Source organism: Rissa tridactyla, chromosome 1 (genome assembly GCF_028500815.1).
Source record: "Rissa tridactyla isolate bRisTri1 chromosome 1, bRisTri1.patW.cur.20221130, whole genome shotgun sequence".
In the NCBI taxonomy this organism is placed as follows: domain Eukaryota; kingdom Metazoa; phylum Chordata; class Aves; order Charadriiformes; family Laridae; genus Rissa; species Rissa tridactyla.
This window is the reverse complement of record NC_071466.1, coordinates 180123169-180144352: the sequence shown is the minus strand read 5'-3', so window position 1 is coordinate 180144352 and position 21184 is coordinate 180123169. Positions and strand designations below refer to the sequence as shown.

Sequence of the window (21184 nt, the reverse complement as noted above, 5' to 3'; positions counted from 1 at the left end):
TGCATAATGCATTGCTTGTATTTCTGCTCATGTACCATATAATTTTTGAGACAGAGGTCACTTACAAAAGCAGTTTTTGAAATGTGGTCGGGAAGACTTTGTGCTTGTTGCTCGGGTTAATCTTTATAGTCATTCTACATCATGATCACGACTGCATGGAGATCATTTTTGTCTTGAATGATTATATACTCAATTTTGATTCGTGTTGCTGGGTGTATAGAAGCTTAAGGTATGCACTCGGATACAGATGAGATTTAAAGAAGATCTTTTTCCTCTCTAGTTTATTGTTGCTGGCAGGTTACTGGTAGAAAAAAGGGAGGAAGAAAGATTACAAATGGAAAAATTACAGATTCTGTGATGAAACAATTCTTATCCATCAAGTTCTACTTTTTCCTTCTTGCAATCTTTTAATTTTACAGAAAATGAGTTAAGGGGCAGGGCAATTAAAATGAGAAACGGCAATTAAAATGAGAAACAGCAATTAATTGAAGCTGACAAGAAGTACTGATGTATTTTTGTTCTCCAGTTTAAAAAGAAATCATCTAAAACTTTGGGAATTTTTTATAGGACCATGATAGAGAATTTTTAAAATAAATAACAAATTTTGTCACAACCAAGCACAAATAGACCTCACCCATATTAATTCTGGTTTTACAAGATGTTTGTTACTTCTGAAGTTCCCCTAAACTGATGTACAGTGAGGCAACCTGTATACATCAGTTGAAATAAAATATGAATTCAGTGTGTTTAATGATATTTCTGTCTTTTTTTTTTTTTTTTAGTGGATCAGATGTTCTGGGAAGTTATGCAGCTGAGAAGAGAGATGTCACTAGCAAAACTTGGCTATTACAAGGAAGAGCTCTAATTCTTTTTACTCTGGCGCGTGCATGAACTTCATTGAATATACATAACTAAAATCGCTAAATCTTTTTTTGTCACTTGATATTTATTTCCACAAAGTGGGTCCAAGATCTTTCTCCTTTTGCAGATTGCACTAAGAAGTACTGTGATTGTTTTAAACTGACCTATGCTGTATATGCGTACGTATAATACTTAGTTGAACAAATGTGGTAAGCACTTGCAGGTGTATTAGTGATTGTAATTTACATTTAAAAACAAAATTTCTGATTAAAGTGTTAGTCTGAAGCAGTGTCTGCCTTCTGTTCTTTGTGGTGCAGAATGATGTGAACCTCCCTGATAAGTAAAACTGAGATGATTTTATGAAGAGGGAATAAATGCCTGACACTTTCTTCATCGTAGTGTTTAGATACATGTATGTATTCTCCATGGATGTATGCCAATACAGTTAACAGACAATTAAGAAATCTCGGAATTCTTTGAAGAATTACTTTCCTGTATTTTTCTTTTATAAAACAATGTAAGAAGAGAAACATATATAGTGAAGAAAGGATATGGTGGATATCTTCTCTCTAAAGTAGGGTGCTTTTCAAACATCAAGGACAATAAAATTACCTTGTTTACTCTTTAGTTAGAAATCTGTCCTTACCTCTGTCTGACTGCTAAAAACTTTCTCTTCCCCTCTTTCTTTCTTTTATTAGAGTTTTTCCATTCCTTTAAATGATTCCCCCCCTCTCCCTCCTGCTTTTTGGGGATTTCCAGTTCCCAGTGTTTTATACATCAGTTTCCCCCAGGTGTCCTTGAAACTGGAAAATGTCCATTGTGTGATGTCTTTAAGCTGCTGATGATAACTTCTATATAATGTTAGCAGTTTATTCACACACACGATTTGCTACAAAGAGAAACCCAAAAAAGGATCGTGACTTCTTAAGGAAGGTGTTTTTGCTGTGCAAGTGCTACTTTTGCTCTACAAGTTGAAGTGGTCCTTTTTCCCTGGGTGTAGTCCAAGCTGAAAGCAGGCAGTTAATCGGGTTACAAGGAACATAGTTGTGAGTATGTGGTAGACTTGCTGTGCAAAAGCACTTCTGGAAATACACTAGTCTTGATCATCACAGCCATGTAGCAATTACAGATAAGATTAAAGCATTGTCAGGTAAACTGACAAACAGTAGAAGTAAAGGCGAGTTTATATAGTTGGTTCTTTAACGAGAAGCATCTCAGCGGATATAGATTTATTTTGTTTGATGCCAAACAAAAATAACACTGTTCATCACGGTCTTACTGGAGTGTTCTCAGTTTTTACAGAAGTAAATAGAATTAGAATGAGCAGTGAAATTCAATACCATATTTGTGTTGTTTGCATGTTATGTGTGCCTGAAAACACCTTGCAAGCATTGGTTTTGACTGGGCATTTCAGTGTTAAGATTAAAACAAACAACTGAACCTAAATATTTTAGTAGTAATGGAGTATGTCCAGCCTGGGCTATTTTAGTACTGATGAAATATTTTTATCGATCTCCTATCACTGGGTACTAGTTCCTGCTGTAGAAACCTGGAAGAATTCTACCTTCAGTTGTTAAAAGGTTGCTTGTTTTTTCAATAATGCTAAGGAAGTCTGGTTTTCTCACTCTTAGAAAACAAGCTGTGTTTGTTGGTATTATGTTAAGCTCCTAAATGCTTCCTAAATGATTGTTAATCTTTAGTTTACACAATGAAACCAAACCGTTTCCCAGATTAGTTAACAGTAGTTAAATGATAGCTGCTGCTATTCTGACTTAATAATTCTTGACAAGTGTTGCTCATTCAAGCAGAGAGAAGAGTCCTTTTTATACATGAGAGTGTCAAGCCATAAATGGATCTAAAGTTTATTATACTGAGGTATTTTCTTATCCTAAGTACTACAAAGATGTACCCGGTGTATTTCAGTGGTGATGACTTTGGCTTAATCACATCAACGTCTTGGAAATACTGATGGGTTTGCTTCTGTCTTCAAGTCCCTTCCCCGAAAGTCTCTTTTACATTTTTTAGTATAAGCTGCCTCTCATGAGAAACCTGTGTCACTCTGAGTGTCTGGGACTTCTAAAAATTACGCAACACTTATTTGCCTGGTGAATGTTCTTTTCTAAGAATGTTTCTGAGTTCTTTCTGAACTTAGAAAATAGCCTTGTTCCAGACTTACTGACTTCACTGAAGCTTTTGTTCACAACCAAATGCCTCTTAACAGATACATACTCAAAATGTCTGAATATTTTTCTGCTCTTTGTCTAGGGGTGACAGAACAGGGACAATTTTCAGTGTACAAAGATCAATTTAAAGAAAGTGAAATTGCGTTTGCTATTAGCCTTAAAAGACCTTTGTTCAATGTTCAGCTTTTCCATGTGTTTTTCAATGTTACCTTAGATAAACAGGTTAATCTCTGATTTAGTTTTGTTAATAATAATAATAATGTAGAAGTTCTGCTTCCCTATAGTCAAACTGTTGTGAGATGTAATTTTTTTTTTTTAGACATTTGGAGAGTCTTGACGCTCAGGAGCTTAAATGGGACAGTACATACAGTGAAACCGGTGATGGTTGCATTTTTGATGCTCTTGCATTTTTGATTACTATTGCTTTCATCAGTAGCATTAATTACATCACCTGTGTGAAAGTACAGAGACAAGACATGTAATTTTTATTGCTGCGTTTTTTTTGCGCATGTGTACTTATGGTTAGTACTGGGACCAAAGGTCCTTAAAACAAGAGCATTAGACACAGTAAACAGAAGAACACACATCACCTTCATCTTGCATCAAAAGCTTTGTCAGATTCTCCTTTACGTGTAGCAGAATTTAAGTAGAGCCCTGGCTCTAGTTATGGAGGAATGAAATCAGCTGGGACAAAGTCATTGAAACCTCTGACAAAACCATGATGTGTTCCTTGGCACGTTCGTAGTCACCTGGAAGAGAGACAGTGCGTTTTTCTCAGTGGGATTCTTCAAGCAGTAGGAAAGCAAAACACTTCTGCTGGCTTTTCATGGATGTGGTGGGAGAAAATGAGGCCTTGCAGCAGTTCTTTGAAGGTAAGAATCGAATTTGAGAGAGAGTCTTGATAATTCCTGGTGGCAGCAAAAATACAATAATTGTTTGGAGTTAGTTGAAGAAGAAGGAGCCCCAAAACCCTATTTACACAAAGTTATTGTGTAAGTTGATACCAGAAGTGCCTTTATCTTTGTGCTTCGGCCAGAAGACTGAGGGAAGGGTGGACCCAGCAGAGCCTGCAGTGCTGCCGTGGTAGTTGTCAGGAAGAAAAACCAGGAAGTGGCTGAGGTCTCCTTGCAATTTATCACTTCTGAAATCTTAGCCGTTTTCATGAGGTTAGAGAGCTCCCTCCCTGCTCTGTCATAACATGTCAGGTTAAAAGAGGGTTTTCTTTCCCCTAATATCATTCTTCTGAAATGGCCTCGTTATAATTGGTGAAATGGTAATTGTGGCAGTATCCTTGGGATCCTTCTGAGAAGATGAAGTCAGATTTTTTAATTTTTTTTTTTTTTTGTGTCTTTTGGCTGGGATCTGCCCTTCTGCCTTTTTCCCAAGGACATTTTACATTCAAGTAAGGTCCCATTAGTCTCCTGCCTTTCTCTTAACACAAAATTTGCTTTCTAATAGATTCCATAATCAAACTGCATTTCTCAGGCCCTGGCATAACATGATTCAAAATGGCTGTTCAAAGGCTTATGTTTTGGGTTTTTTTTACTATTTTACTAAACCTTTTCTTTCCCTTCCTCCAATTTACACTTTGCCTTTTTTTTATATATGTTAACTTTTCAATTCCAAGCCTCTCTTTCTGTATTTGTTTTCCTTCTGTTACCTGTGCAGGTACTCATGTGATACTGATCTCAGAGTAACTTGGAAACTACTTTTTCTGTTTTGGATAACGTGGACAATTTTTGTTTCCCTGCATTTAATTTCCATTGTGCTAAATAAGTGATTTAAATTTTTTTTTTCCTGGCAGCCTGTTGGCCAAAGTGAGAGGTGGCAACTCAAACTTTTGAGTTTTAATTTCCAACTAGGAAAGTAAAGATTCTCTGGCATTGATAAAGAAAATGTATTTGAGCCAAGAAATTTAAATCAGTGAACCCCAGTCTAGGGCTGCTAGCCAGAAAATGTGTCCATAGGTTTTAGCAAATTCATACCACATTTCTTAAGTTCACCTTCAGTCACGGGGATCAAAAGCTAACAAACGGACTTGGCTTTGCTTTCAGAAACATATTTGTTTTTATCAAGCTATTTGTTCAAGTACTGCACTGTAGAGCTGTTAAATGCTCAAAATAGGGTTGGACATGAATTATATAAAATACCAGGAAATTTTTTTTAGAAACTGACTTGGAAAACAGGACTCTCTAGGGAGTTTGGGCTAGGTTCTGTTGGCTTTTGTGACAATGATACTTTGATGGTAGAAGGTGTCTCAGATATTTTAACTGTGTGTGCTCTTTACTGAGAATTACTGATTGTAATTCTAGAATTACTGATTTAACTCTTTTTAGAAGGTAGTTTGATAGAACATCTGTCTGGGGCGGTGTAAGGAGGAGAAGCCCTGTCAATTCCATTTAATTGCGGGAAAAAGAAACATCTTGGGAGGTTTCCTCAGTAATGTTGTGTGGTTCTGTGCTACAGTATGACAAAGGTCTGCTAACGCCGTGCAGGGATGCTGTCAGATGGATGACTTTAGTTATCGGGACGCTGAGATTAGTTAAGTGTCAAGGCTACAAGAGCTAATCATTCATTCAGCACGCAGTAGCTGGTATCCTCTTGCTGTTAAACCACAGCTAAGTTGGAAAATGGAACAAGCTGATTTAAAAGCAGGGTTTGCGTTATTTTCAAGCAGGGGTTAGCCTCACTGTTGAACGTTAAGGCGAACTTTAACTGACGGCCTCTCTCCAGCTTAGCACTACAGCTTGTGGGTTGCCTTTATAATGCCACCTCGTGCAGCAAGAGCAATAAACTGCTTGGTGGCCTCCAGGATTAGTCATAGCAGTGCTAGAACATTGTCTTTCAAGGCTACAAAAAAAGCTGAGTCCTGCAGTATCGGGTGGAGAATGCCGCCACTGAGGAAGTCTCTCTGCTTCGTCAGTGGTTCAGGTTTGGCTTCCAAATGCATCCAGCTGGCAACTCAGCACACTTATAGATCTGTTTTGTAAGCTTATTTGAAATTAATGGCAAAACAGGTCCCATTTCCCCCATTGCTTTAGTTCCTTACAGTGCACATTTCTTTTGACACTCATTAAAGTCGTGTTTACAATATCGAGAGGGGACAGTCTGAAATAGGAGGACTCTTTCAAGGACAAGGAGATAATGTTTGTTTTCCTGTTGATCACTACTTTCAGTAGTCAATAGGACTCTTGGATTACATATGACTCTGACTGGGATTTGACCTTGGCTTTTTCTTAAGAGTAAATGGCTTTTCCTTGTGTGGCTGGTCTGGGAAGTTCTTGTCTTTCTCTGTCTCGTTTCACTTCTCCCACACTAGAGATTTCATCTTCGAACAGTTTTTCCTATGATTTCAGTTGAAATGAATAATTTTTAATAAAAATACTTGGGTTTTTAAATCAGTAACTTCCTGTTTGTCAGGAGAAGGTCAGAGCTCCTGATTAGCTCCTGTGCCTGTCCAAGTGTAGCAGAGCTGTCTGTTCTTGCTGATGTTATCAATGGGTTGAGAAACAGAATGCAGGCCAACCTAGTTACACTGATAAACTCTGTCTTCTGTTTTTTGTTGTTGTTGGAAGGAACACTGAGGTGCCTGAAATGCGTGTGTTTGGTCTTGGTGCTCTCTGTGCTCTAAAGAAGGTTCTTAGTGGAATCACCATCTCCCTGTATATTCATGCTCCTGGTATTATAGTTAAGAGCTCTCGGTAAATAAATTAAGCTACAGAACAGACATGCTATTAAACACAAAACACTTAAACCACAAAGGTGTCTCATGCCATTTTAAGGATGAGAGATTGGAACAGGAATAAAAGATGAAATGAGAAATTTAAAATATTCAGGATAAGATTTGTTTCTCTGGACGATGTTACTTTGGGAAAAAGCCATCTACCTTGACAGAAGCTCCCTCCTTACCACCTGGGATGTTACAGCTCTTCCTGCAGTTGACTGTGGTGTGTCCTGGCTGGCTGCAGTTCTGCCACCTGCAGAGGTTTTGTCCTTAACCCTTTCCTGTTTATTGCTGCCGTGTGCCTGAGGTTCCCCTCCGTAGTTCTGCTGGCCCAGCAGCTTTTACCGGTGAGTCCAGGTCTGTTCCAGTCAAAATCAACTAGACTATCTTGAACAGTTCAAACAGTCACCAGTACGTGGAGTCCTTTAACATGAAAGAAGCTTATGAACTATCAGCTCCCTAAGTAAGACTTCCTGTAAGTCCATGAGGTTCAGCTGGACTTTCCACTGAGCCCATATAGTGGAGCTCATAAAGTGCTGAGGCCTGTTTTAGTGGTAAACTATCTTCAGATGAAAATCAGTTAATAATTCTCAAGCAGAAACATTTCCCTCAAGTTGCAAGAGTTTGTAGCAAATGTTATTTGTCCTTTCAGCAACCAGCTATTAAGGATCTCTGTGGGTTTTTTACATCTCGAGCTGTTACTTAAGGATTGTTCCCTGTATGGAATAGCTGATGTTTTAATACAGATTTTGCTACAAATAGCTGGACTTGGCTGGGAACCTCTTGGCATCCTGTTTTAATGTCAGGAAACGATCAGTTTATTACTGACTTTTAGTCCATATAAAAAGCTTAAGAGAATATTTTATTGGTCGCAGACTGAATTTATGTTTGCAGAAAGGAAGGAGCTGGGACTGTTTAGTTTGAGGAAGAGGAGGCTGAGGGGAGACCTCATCACTCTCTACAACTACGTGAAAGGACATTGTAGAGAGGTTGGTGCTGGTCTCTTCTCACAGGTAATTAGTGATAGAACAAGAGGGAATGGGTGCAAGCTGCAGCAGGGTAGGTTTAGGCTGGACATTAGGAAAAAATTCTTCACAGAAAGAGTGGTCAGACACTGGAATAGGCTGCCCGGGGAGGTGGTGGAGTCACCATCCCTGGATGTGTTTAAGACTCGTTTAGATGTGGTGTTAAGGGATATGGTGTAAGGGAGAACTTTGTAGAGTGGAGATGATGGTTGGACTCGATGATCCCAAGGGTCTTTTCCAACCTAAATGATTCTATGATTCTATTCTATGAAAGAGCACCCTAATAGCCTGGTTATTTGGGTACTCCTTTGGAAAGTGGTGGCTGTGGTTCAAGCCAAATTCACAACTGCATGGGACTTTCTCTGAAATAGCTGTTCCATTAAAGATATAAAACGTACTGCAAGGAGTTTCTGGTTCTCTGTCCCCAATCCTTCCCTTTGCATTTAGATACTACTGAAAAGGAGGCAATTGATTTAAATGCGGTCATATGTAAGGCACTACATGGAGGTGCTGGGAGAATTAATCGAGGTGGGTGATTCAGGGATTGAGACTGTTGGCTACTGAAGAGTGGAGTATGAAGTGAAGCTCAGGAGCCAGGTGACTACAGCCTCCGGACTGGAGGAAAGGAGGGGGGATGGCTGCCGAAGAGAGAGAGATGAAGCAAGCGACTGCCAGATCAGGAGGCTGGAGTTCAGACCGCTCCTTGGGGGCCTGGTGTTGGGACTGGGGACAGGCTAGGCGAGAATGGATGGGGGAACAGAAGCTGGTGGTAGAACTGAGAGGTTTTAGACTTCAGATTGAAGGAGAGATAACAACAGAATACCAAGTTTATGGAGAAATGGGAAAAATACAGTCATATGCTGTTTATGACTGCAGTCTCTGTTCTGCAAACAACTGCGTATGAAACACAGTCACCATCTTGGCCTTTCATCTTTCACCAGTTTCTTGGGTAGCTGGCAGTCCTCTGCGCAGTGACACTCAACTTGAACGTGTCACCTGGTGCAGACTCTTCCTGGAGATATCTGGGCACACTGCGGTGTGGAGTGTGGACTGGGAACAGAGATCCCCGAGCACAAGCTGATAAAGGCTGCTGACTCCGCGTGTCCTCTGGCAGCTCTTTGCTGGGCACATAGTCCTGCGCAGGAGGCTCTGTGTTCCCAGGGGCCTCTGGGCAGGGCTCATCCCACCACAGAGAACACACAGTTCTCTGCTCTTGCAGCCACCGAATGTCCAGGGCAGCGCCTGGCTTGCGTACTTCCAGAGAGCAACAAGAACACTAAACAAACTCCCAACCAAGTATTGGTGTACTTCAACATCCTAAAGCCCGTATCTATTAGGTACTTACTGTGATAGAGTGCCTGTGAAATGGAGGCCACTATTTTAAACGAATTTGCATATTCTACCAGCTCCTCTGCTGCTGAAACAGATGCCAATACAAGCATGTGATGCCACAGGCTAGGAAAATACATCAGAAAGGAAGACAGAAAGTTCTTAGAGTCAAGTTCTACAGGGCGGCCAAATGTACTGGCCCCTCTGTGAACCTGCATTGAGAAGGTTTCATTAGTGGTGGCCGATCTTCTTCCTGGTGTACTTTCTTCCGCTCCCAGCACTGGCATTACTTATTCCTTCCTTCTCCTCCTCCCCATTTAACTGTTTATGCAAAGTGGAGAGATTAAGAGGGGATGATACATATTGCTCTTGTCACCACTTAGCAACAGAACCGATCTCTGGACTGTGGGACACCCATATTAAAGGCCCTGTCCTTGTTTGATTCATAGCTGTGCTTCGAAAGACCTTGTCTCTGGCCAGAATAAGGAATTCTTAGTTTTGTGGTACAGGAAAAACACTTCGCATCTGACCTCTAGCCTCATGTTAATAACAAAATTATTCTGCATGAGGGCCAAGCCCTTTGAACATGAGGAACAGACGGGTAAAAGGAAGAGAAGGTGGTTGAATCATTTCCCTGTGGACTACATTACATTAGCAAAAGGAGAAGTGTTTGACATTCAAGGGGGGATATCCTAAATTCAGACATGAAGAACAAAAAGACGAGAATCCAACTAGTCTGATGAAGGCTGCAAAGGAAAGCCAGGCTCTTTGGTACTCTCCAGCTAGTTTTGCAAAGCGTGTTACCACTACCTCAAGACTTTCCATGTTACAATTTTGCTGAGCCAAATAAGTACGCTGCACTGATTGAATCTGTCCTTCTCTGATGTGCGGAGGACAGATTTGTATGTGACGCCAATATATTGGGATCCAAGGATGCAAGCAGCGCACCTGCGAGTTGCTATCTCGCAGTGAAAGGCAGCCAAAATTAAGTCTGTGATAAGCAAACGATGCCTAGCTTAATCTGTGATCACAAAGCAATTGATGTTTATTAGCAATGTGAATTTATGTGTTAAGACAGACACACGAGGGAATTCCCATGCAAGGTGGTGGAAGGATTTTTAGCTGCTGCTTGCGGTTAAGTAACATCTAAACATTGGGTCAAGAAGGAACCGTGTCAGACAGAGACAGAAATTTTATGGCATGAGTCCTTGCCATGCAGACATCTGATGCTGGTACAGCAAGAAGACAGTAAAAGCACCACTGGCAGTTACTGCTCCTGCGCTCAGCAACAGCGATGGACCTTTGGCATCCTCCCCCTCCACTGCAGAGCTGAGGGGGAGAGGTCGGTGTTAGCCGCTTGGGGCTGAGCCAGGCAGCTCCGGGTTTGTAGGCCAGTCCATTTCATCTGGTGTAGCGGTGGGACAGAACCATGTGCTGGAGAGAGCAGTAACTTCCATGTCCTTATCTTGTTTGCTTTCTGACTGGCCGCACCCGTGTTTATGGAAGGTTGACTGGAGAGGTGGGGAGCCTACAGAGTGCTTCTCCGCGTGTGTTTTTTTGTAGAGTTCCGGTTGACTTTCTACAAAAGTTGTCATGAATTCCGGAGACATTATAATCATAAAATCTGTTTACAGCCTTTAGTTACCAAGCAACAAAGGACAAAGTACTGAACCTTTCTATTCATTAAAACGTTTAACATGTTAGTGGGCTGGTTTTTTGGGGGAGAATAAAAGGAAGCCACCGAACATTTCTAAAGCTTTATTTTTGCTTTCTCTAAGCTCAGGATGGTGTATTTTTAAACTGTGTGTTTCAGAAACCCACTTGCAGCTCTAATGCAGAAAGTGGATCTGTGTGTGACAATGGCTGAGCTTTGACCCAATCACCTGTTTTGATCCAAATGTACGAGAGTACAAACTTACCATCAAACCCCCTTCTTCCAGTAGCAGACTGGGGCCCTTCATCCCCTTGCTGTAGCAATTCAGTGAAGCCTTAATGCCATGCATGAGCTGGGGCTTGCCTGGTTGCCATGGTCAAACCATCTTTGTCTTCCCCTGCACATCCCCTTTTACTTTGTATTTCCCATTGTCCTTTCTCCCAGGCTGACTAACAGGACGGATTTGGTTTTCCTTTGCGCAGGAGAGCAGGCAGTGTTACTTCATCTGAAGTACTGATGATCTCCTCCAAATTCCACTCTCATAAATTCTGTCTTTTTGACGTTTTTAATTTTAGGGCAAGATGTCCATGGCGCCTTGGAGAATCCCATGGTGGATACAAGTATGTTGGAAGAATTCATCAGTAGTGACGTAGAGTTTGGAACTTTGTAAGTATTACAGCAACATGTACTTCCTCTCCTTAGCAACATCTCTAGAATTGCTTTCATTAGTGCCATGATAAAATCAGAACGCAACAGTCAGAACTGAAATTGGAGCTTCAAGAGAACTGTGGCACTCTCGATATTGTTACTTACTTGAAGCTGTATAGGATGACTTGGAAAAATGAACTGAAGACAGTAATGGAAATATGGTTGTTGTCTTGTTCAACAGAATGAATGATAATGAAGTCTGGGATAATTCACAACTGTTACGCTGATTGTGGCATTAAATGCAAAGCTGTTATTTTAACGTTCCTGTAAGTGCGAGTTTAGTGTTTATGTACAGAATAAGTGATATAAGTGAGACTTAATGTATAATAAATTGAGAGAATAATGTAAATCTCCCAATTTGAGGGAAGCAGGGCTACTGTTTTCATCCTAATGCTTCATTCAGAACAGATAAACTGTCCATTAATCTCTTCTGAGATTAACTTTAAGAGATGCAAAGGGTCATGGTCAAGGGTGGAAAGTTATGCAGCACAGATCTATCAAAGACTTCAAACCCAAATCTTTCATCTAGACAACTGTCAGGTGACTATTGTTCAGTCATATTATTAATGGGCTGACACTTGCACTTCCCAAGAAGCAGAGGAAGAGGGCATGTTTTAAAAATAATTAAACATGGGATTCATTCGGGACACACTCAGCAGCACACGTATTTACTTACAGTGGGCTAAATAGGCTTCTACCCCCTCTAAATCATGAATAATGAATTGATTGTCTCTCTGCCCATGCTATAAAAGAAAAGAAGAATGAAGAGGTGGTTGTATAAAAATATACATAACCTTTATTTTTAGAGTGACTAAACGTGATGCAGGTTAAACAGATTATTGAACTCCTGTATGGCAGCATTAAAATGTTATTCTTTTGCTTTTATACACAAAACATAGCAGAAATATAAATGTGTATAGATATGCTACTATGTAGCCTAGGTATGTTAGATATTTTAGTTGCAGTGCTACTAAGTATTCACATGCCAAGAAAACAATCTGGAGGCCCAACGGGATTTTACACTGATACTACAGTAATACTTCATTAATTATGGGATTAAGAAGAACATTTACTGAATCGTTAGATCTCTAAAAGTAAAATTATGAAGTATTTGTCTGTACTGCAGACTATTTGTGCATAAACAGAATAGAATCTCATAAAGGAACTTGCCAAAACATGTCAAAGAAGAAAAATATTAAAAGCCTCCATCTATATACCTTTACATACATATATATATATATATATATGTAAAAAATGCAGATCAACGTAACGGCACACGCAATACTGAATGCAGTCTGCAATGGAAAGGGTGCTGTTACCACCAAGGTCTTGGGCGCATCTGGAAGTCTCCATCAAAGACCATCTTGCATCAGACAGGCCATTGCCGTTACATTTATTGTCCTACTGCACCACATGTAAAGCACCATGTGATCTCCTTGTCTTTTCCTGCAGTACTAGCTTACTCTTGAGCACTGAAAGGAGAACAAGGGTCGCCATGTCTTTCCCACGTAGGCATTTAATTGATATACTAGGTCTGTAATACAGAATCATTTCAACTACGGAACATTTTTTCCTCAAAAAGCACAATACCAGTTTCAGTAAAGTTCTAACTTGCAGAAATATCCCTACTATCTCTGTACTTCACGAATACTTTCTTTCTCCTAGAAAGCTTCTGTCTGTGCATTTTACTGAAAGACTAACTTAAAGCAGAAATCGAGTACCCAAGGCAGCCTTTGAAAATAGGAACATGAACCAAGTATGTAGAAGGGAAGTTTTGGACTTCTAAGGATGTATCTTTTTAAATTTTACACAGCACATTTGGCATTCAGTAGCTATGGATCAAGTAACCCACAGAAAAAAATAATAATTCAAATGTTTACTAACTCTCTATTAAAAGTTGAAAACAATGTTTAGAGCAGTAGACACAGTATTTAAAAGTATCAGAAAATTTGTTTTGAAGGACACTAAGGATTATTCTAATTTGGAATTTTTAAATTTATTTTTTAAGAATAACTATGTATTTGAAGCTAATGCAAAATGTAGGGTTGTGGATGTGGTCTGAAGTGGTCTGCTGTTGACTTAGGATGCTCCTATTTTCAATGCAGAAGGAATGAAGTGGTTTTGCTACATAGTGTGGGAACTCACCCTAAGAGAGTAATTTTTTACAGACTGTCTGACAGGAGAAACACTGTAAGTGTAAAAGCACAACAAAGCATCACAGGAAGATGTAATACAATATAACCAAGCATAGGTACCAAAGAGTAAATTACCAAGAACCTTCTCTCAAACCTCAGGTATGTGAACAGGGTGAGCTGTTGGGAGTCAAGCTGAGAGCAAAGCTCAGTGTCAGCTGCACACAAGGGAACACTCACTTGCTGCCTGAAAATCATGCGAATGCTGCACAGTAAAATACGGGCTGACATGTTCTTGTACACAGTAGTGTGCCTGAAGTTCTTTAGAAAGGAATAATGAGAGGTCATGTTTTCAGAGATTTACCTGTTTCAGTGACAAAACCCAGTGAACACTAAAAATCACAGCCCACACTTAAGTTGTTTGGCTTTCCACGACATCCTCTCCAAGCAGGGGTGTTAAAACATAAATCTTTCCTGCTTGGCTACGGGGTTTGGCAAAGAGGTGGCTGTGAATCACGTGGAATTTCTTGGTTCCCAGCCAGGATTCCTCTGTCCTGCCTCCAGTCCCTGGCTCTCATAATGCCTGTCAGTGCCTTCCCCTCGCTATGCCTCTGCACTTGCTCCCTGTAATGCTCCCACCTGGGGTTTGAAGGTGCTGTGCCATGCAGGGACCTTGCCTCACCAGGGTGACAAGGGTGTTGCCCTGTGCAGTGCTGATTACCAACAACCCTGAGCGTTTGTGGAGGTGGCCCTGCATAGGACGTGAACTGGGAGATGAGCCTCTTGCTTATGTAGCTCTGTGTAGCAGGGGAAAGCAGCCCAGCTCTTCCTGAACTTGGCCTGGTGTCGTGTTTTGTCGGCAGGTGTCTTTATGGCAGGTGACATGGAGGCTGCTGGACGACGGTACTACATGGGGCGCTGCATGGATCTATGCTTTCTGAGCACCCTTTGCCGTGGGCAAGAGAGCCTAGGCTCAAGAAATGTTCACTTTAATTCGTTACCAATTAACACAACCTTTTGATCACTGGTTCGTGCATTGAGAAAAAGAGAATATAAATAATCAAACACTTAGGGAAACATCCCTTCCTCCACCCCTCCTTCCCCTGCCTTTTCGAGGCTCAATTTAAACCGAGCGCTTCTCCATCCTTCCCGCTCCCCTTGTCACCGCCCTCCCTCACACACCCCCGGTGCCTCCCACTGCCGCCGGTGCGCTGCGTAACGGCTTCTCCTTCCCGCTCCTCGCTCCTTACTCGTTTTCCTCGGCTCCGGCGTGGGTCGCTCCCAGCCCGCAATCCCCTCGGGGGTCCCCGTTCCGGCGTGGCGCACGCCAGGGTGGCCGCTGGGGCCGGAGCGCACCCCCCAGCCACGGTTCCCCCCGGCCATGGCCTCCTCAGCGCCGCGGCCGCTCGCCCGGCCAGCCGCCGCTCCGCGCGCGCCGCCGCGGCCGCCGCTGATTGGCTGGCTGGGGCTGTGGCGGGCGAGGGGCGGCTGGGAGCGGGTTATGGCGGCGGGGAGCGGCTAACGGCCGGCGCCCCACAGCGCAGCGAGCGGCCGCCGCTGCCCAGATCCTCCCCGTCCCGCTGTGACGAGTTATTCTTTGCTCAGGTTTCAGCAGCGCATCGAGGTCCGCCCCCCCCCCCCCCCCCCCGCAGTGATAAATTCAAGCAGTATAAATAATCAGTCAGCAATGGTGTTTGTGTTAAAACGCGATGGAATGGCATGGCTTGTTTTCTGTGACGAATGAGAGGTTTTTTTGTTTGTTTTGTTTGTTTTTGAAGCTTTTAGGAGGCTTTTGGGATGGACTTGTTAGTACTGTCTATTTTCAGCTTTTTCATGATTTAGGCATAGAATATACTAATTATCAGTCCCCCCATTATGTTCTTACAAATGGAACCGGAAGATTGTGTGGGACCGGAAAGAGGGAAGGGAGCTTGCCACCTGTGGAAACCCCACATTAAGCTTCTGGATTGTTTCGATCAGCTTGTAAAAGGTCTTGTTTCAAACTGGGCAGATGGACTTCCCCCGCCCTGTGCGGCAGCCACTGCTCCCCCTCTGGGCTTGGGCTGCCCCTCCTGGTGCCGAGCGAGGCGCTAAAATGGGGCCTGCTACCGTCTGACAGGGGCCGAGAGCACTTTGGCCAAACTAAGGTCTTAAGAAATCAGCCAGCGCATGAAGGTGCTACAGATCTTTAACCCGTAGTCTATAGAGAATGGGTTTAAAGCCCTCATGATCTCTGTGCTCAGAGTCGCTGGTGTGCCCGGAGGTAACTGAAGAATGGCTCATGGGAAGGAATGAGGCTTGAACTCAGCGGGTCATGGAGGAGGACATGGGCAAGAGCTGGTGGGGATGGGGCCTCCCTGTGCGGGGGAGAGGTAGAGGGCCACAGGAGATGGTCTGATGAAGTGTAAGTGACATTGCTCCTGTGAGAAGGGGCGGCAGCCATGGTGATTAATGCTTCCTGGAGGCCCTTGTCAGTAGCCTGGTGGTCCCCCTCCAGCTGCTTTCAGCGTTGCCTTGTGGTCATCCTCCATGTCTCCTCCCAGTAGAAATTAAAATCTCTCTTTTTCATCCCTAGGCAAAGCCAGTTGCCAGACTCCCCACCAGACTCTGGATCGGAACCGTGTTCTCCGCCACAGCTCCAGAGTAGGTCACATGTATCCTGCCTCTCCCAAGCTCATAGGAAGGTTTCTTGCGCCTCTTCTTTCTCCTTACTTTCTTGTCTGTTTACTTCTTGCAGCCACATGGTATGACACTACGTGGCCCAGTGGGCTGCAGCTTCCACTCCCGTGCCCATCTGCTGTGGCACCCAGCAAGCTTCCCTGCAGGTTCATGGAGACTAACTCTGACCCCACTGCTGGTGGGCCTCCCTGTGGCATCCCCCAAGGCTGCTGTCTGAAGACAGACAATGCTATGACTCCTTGGAATCATTCTGCATCCTCCAGCTGTTTGGGTTTTAATTATTCATACTTTCAGCCAAATGCGTCTCAGATTTCTGGGTAAATGATAAAGCTTTTATGCAAAGGATGAGACAGATACAAAAAAAAGTAGAGCTGGTAGAAGACACGGTTTAAGACTGGTGTAAAATCCCCGTGGGTGTAGGGTTTTCCACTGGATGGCAGTGTTTAGACGTTTTTGAGACACTTGTGGTTGAGGTTTCTTTAAATACCTTGATTGACGTTCAGATTGGACATAGGAATGGATTTCAGTCGTTAAAACATTACAAGGCTAAGGTGGGATCAACAGGTGCTTCATAACTGGATTATAAAAATATTCAGGCGTTTTGCAATACCTATTGTAGGGATTTGTCCATAAGTATCTTGTAAGTGTTCTGACAAGTGGCATGAGAGGAAAAAAAGAAGTCATGTCTATGTAAACAAGTGAAATGGTATTCATATCCCATCTGCCATATTCACCCACTAGCACGTTGTGGATGCTTAATTATTTAAAATACACTGGCTAGTGCAAGCATCCAGCCATGATACCTGATACCATGATAACTGACTGACGCGTGCCAGAGGGGTACCTCCCTGGTTATGCAGAGAGAAATGTGAATTCATCAGCGTTAGTCCTGGGCTTGCAGATGCTCTCTCTCCTGTACAGACCTCAATTACGTGTTACATGTGATGTGGGGGAAGGAAGCTGGGCCTGGGTTTCTCACTGCAGCTATTTGTGTTCTTTGTTTTCCAGTAGAAGGTGCCCCGCTAGTCAAAATCATTATTTTTTGAGGGAATACTTTGGTTATTGCAACTTAAGATACAAAATACTTCTTTACCAAATGTGGAACTTCGGAACAAACCTAGAAAAAGAATAACAATTAATGTGGTGGGAAGGCTTTTCTTCTACTCGTGGAGAAACCTTAGTTTGAGTACCTACTGGGCCTGACTGAGACCTGGAGTTGTCTTGGTTTTTCCCCCATCCAGAAGGAGTGACTATCTGTCAGGATATTCTCGTTTATATTTTGTAATAGCAGAACTTTGGAACAAGGTTTTTTTCCCTTTACACAAAGGAGCATTTTTGGAAATCTCACTTCCTGGGAAAGGGGAAAACTGTTACCCAGCAGTTTCCCCTTGAGATATCTTCATTAATGCATTAGTTTAACTGCTGCTGGTGTTTTCTGTATAAGAAGGAAAATGAGCTCATGCTCGGTGCAGTACAATTACTCAAGATAAAGCTGTGATTTTACTGCAAATGTCAGGAAACAGTAAAACCCTGACGCTTATGCACTGTGTAAATTTTTGAAAAGAGATCTATTCTCTATTCATAGGAAATAAAAAAATAAACTAACTTATGTTTTGGGAGGAAAAATTGCATAATTCAGTTTTAAAAAGCCAACAACAGTCTCCTCTCCCGGCAAATCAGAATTTGGATGACAGTACAGTTAGAATTAGATACCTTGGTGTTCTCTTCTTGTGATTCTGTAACAACTGTATTTAAACTTACAAATGAGTAATGCAATGTGTGTTTTTAAAGAAGTGTTTCTGCAGTGTCAGGCAAAAAAAGGAAGCTCTCACAATTACTGGGAGATGCCACTGATTCTCCAGTCCGGTCTCAGGACTCCAGACAAGGTAAGCAACTGTGCGAAGATCAAATTTAATGTTTCATGCCATAGACAAGTAAATATTTTAAGAGCACAGCTCCTGCTGGCTCTGAAAAGGTAGTGGCATTAACAGTCTGTACTCCACTACCAGGTTTGGAGGAATTTACCTTTTCAGCATTTTTGAAAACCAGGCCCTATTTATATTTGACGAAGAGAGGAGGAGTGTTACAGGTTCATGTTTCCTGAGGACTCTCTGGACGAAATATTCTGCCCTTCTCAGTGTGTGAGCCTGCAGTACACAGATGATACCGTACACTGCTGGCTTTGCTTGGCGCTAAATTGGCTGGGCAAAGAAACCATCTTGGGTCAGTTTAACAGGGAACTAATGTGGTAGATGAGCAATCAGATTGCAGTTTCCCTTTATCATCTCAAATCCATGTTTTTTCTACAAAGTGTATGCATGCACAAGCTTGGTAAAAGCTGTGTGTTCTTCCCCGCCCCTTCCCCAAATTAATTCGGTTCATTGTTTTATCAAGATAAAAATCCTAAGTTTATACCAATTGATACAAAAAAGATTATCAGGCATGTACAGAAATGTATCAGCTTCTATGAAGGGTGAGGCTCTCTGTGAATGAACAGTTTATAACAAACATTATCTGAGGAATTTCACCCTTGTCTGCTTGTGGAAAATCTGAGAGCTGCATGTTATTTCTTCCGAGTAAGTTATTTTTCAGCATTAAATCAATCTTTTAGAATACTTTTAATGAGTAGCAACTGGATTTAGTAGGTTACTTTTCCTTTGGTTTCTTTTATTTGATCAATGTTGCTTGATTGTGACTAGTCCTCTAAGTCTACCACTGCTGGAAAGAGAGGATGAGCAGATGCTTCTGTATCTAAAATTGCTATTACTGTTTTTGATACATAAAGCTTTGAAATATGTTTTTCTTGGGAGTCACTGTTAATAAAATCACACAGACACATGCTATTGGAGAAAGAACGCAGCCATTGGTTAAAATAGCATGGGGATCATTTAGAAATGAGGTGTGAATTTCTTTACTGTGTGTTTTTTCTTATATTTTCACTCTGCTGTATGTCAGAAGTGGGGAATTGCACATGAACCTTGGGCCTGAAATGATTCTGTAGGCCGTATCTTACTGTGCTGTCTCTGGCCGTGGGTGGATCTTAGCTTATATGCTCAATGACATATTTTCTCCTGACCTTACTGTAGTCCATATATCTGTGTGTCTCATCACATTCTCCTCTATTTTCATAAAATATATAAAATCTCAGAAAGTATTAACCAGTCAAACAGATGTAGTGATTAATGTGCTTACTATTTGAAAACCATGCCTCCTGCTCTGGAACAAAGTACCTGTTGCAGTGAGTTGGAGTATATTCAATTTAAATCTGTAGTAGAGAGAATGGGAAACATATGTAATTATTTTGCTAAATTGCTTCTTGCAGTGTTGCAGATTTACAGTAAAATGCATGGCTTCCCTCCCGGCCCTCGTCCCCCCAAAGGAAACTATCCATCCTTTTGGAGAGAATAAAAATAGGAAGTGCTTCTTGTATAATATTTTGCAGATCAGGAAAGCTGAAAAATTTATTTTCTGGGGCAAGGGAATATAACGCATCTTTTGGAATAACTGCGAAGGACAGTCGGATTTAAATATATATGCAATAGATTTGTGCTTTATATGTATGTATATATATGTAAATATATTTATAAAAATGTTTATGCAGGGTTTTTGGCTAATCAAAAAAGTAATAACTGAATTGTCACTATCTCTCTGCAGCAACTGTTAAGGACTATGCAGCTGAAATGCAAGAATATGACAGTGATGGACAGAATGCAGCTTTGGAAAAATGCTGTCAAGCTCTAACATGGCAACCGTATCAAACTTCTCAGTGGAACAGCTTATTTAACTCTAATTATGAAAAACTGTAAGCACTGATGTTTGCACTTGGAAAAAAGTGGTTTCTTGGGTTTTTCTTTGGCTGGTATTGTAGTTTTGTAGGAATAAATTATACATTTGGCATCACTTGTTCTTACTGAAAATAAGACTGGAGAAGGAAGTATAGCAGGCGTGATGGAATATGAATCTGCAGATGTATCAGATAAGCAGAACTTTAAACACTGGTTGAAATTCATGCCAGGTTTTCTGATTTCCCTTCAGGGATTTAGGGGCAAAAGGAAAATTAGTTTAACTTAAAATACCTGTTAATTTTTGTTTCTTTTGTCAAGAACCATTGGGGTGAGTAATTACTGAGCATAACATTGAAGAAGAATGGAAATAGAAGATACCTGTGTTACTTCTGGGCTCATATAACCTAAGTTAACAACTATAGAATACATATACGATACATATGGTAGTCAAAGATTTAGACTTTCCTGTATAAATCAGTACTGTAAATAATTTTTTTGCCACATGGTCTGGCAAAGGTCATTCCAAGTTCATTTTACATTCCTGGTTTTCTCCATTCTAGTATTTAGTGAATGATCCCTTTTAACAAAAGCCCTTTTACAGTGTCTGTTTTATTCCCCAGGATTGGTGCAAATAATTTGTAACTGTCTCCACAGAACTTAAATAGCATAGTAAATTTTAATTTTCCTCTAGCCCAACCTGCTAAAAGCACTCATGGGAGTTTGGAGTGTATTGGTGTCGTGGCTGGACATTCCTTGTTTGTGCACAGCCTGATAGGGGCAATACACATCTTACTGTGTCCCACACAACCCTTCTCCTAAGGTATTGACATGATAAGAGAGTAGACAGCTCAGTGTCCGCACCTTTCCATTCCTTGGGAGCTGGTTGGGCCAAGAAACCTCCGGCTGTTTGTCACATGAATTGTCACTCTATATGGAAGTGGCTTCCAACTCCTGTTACACTTTCAGTCAATGAGTACATGAGAGCTGTGAGCTGATGGTGGGAGATTGCTCTCCCGCCACTACCCAATTACTTATTGGTTCCCATGCACTTAAAACTGAAGTTTCAGACTCACATTTCTTGGTGGCTTGTGTCAACAAAGACAA

At 41.6% G+C, this 21184-nt stretch overlaps 2 protein-coding genes and 1 long non-coding RNA gene across 5 annotated transcripts in view; 2 read left to right on the top strand and 1 right to left on the bottom strand.

Annotated features, from left to right (window-relative positions):
- RAB3IP (RAB3A interacting protein) overlaps positions 1 to 1149 on the top strand; it is a 35183-nt gene extending 34034 nt beyond the window's left edge. For all 3 annotated transcript variants that reach the window (XM_054182696.1, XM_054182692.1, XM_054182682.1), the window contains one exon: positions 783 to 1149. In XM_054182696.1, the coding sequence (XP_054038671.1) occupies positions 783 to 865 (83 nt within the window). In that variant the 3' untranslated portion in view covers positions 866 to 1149. The remainder of the gene's footprint in view (positions 1 to 782) is intronic.
- A 2669-nt stretch (positions 1150 to 3818) lies between these two features.
- On the bottom strand, positions 3819 to 14996 carry LOC128900993 (uncharacterized). Its single transcript, XR_008463399.1, has 4 exons — positions 14867 to 14996; positions 12804 to 12956; positions 12161 to 12227; positions 3819 to 3952 (listed from the first exon to the last, which is right to left on the bottom strand). It is a non-coding gene; the product is annotated as an uncharacterized LOC128900993 (long non-coding RNA).
- Positions 3856 to 21184, top strand: part of MYRFL (myelin regulatory factor like) — a 44545-nt gene continuing 27216 nt past the window's right edge. The window contains exons 1-6 of the mRNA XM_054182672.1: positions 3856 to 3916; positions 11352 to 11442; positions 16192 to 16259; positions 16354 to 16612; positions 18090 to 18181; positions 19950 to 20097. Coding sequence (XP_054038647.1) covers positions 3871 to 3916; positions 11352 to 11442; positions 16192 to 16259; positions 16354 to 16612; positions 18090 to 18181; positions 19950 to 20097 — 704 coding nt within the window. The 5' untranslated portion in view covers positions 3856 to 3870. The remainder of the gene's footprint in view (positions 3917 to 11351; positions 11443 to 16191; positions 16260 to 16353; positions 16613 to 18089; positions 18182 to 19949; positions 20098 to 21184) is intronic.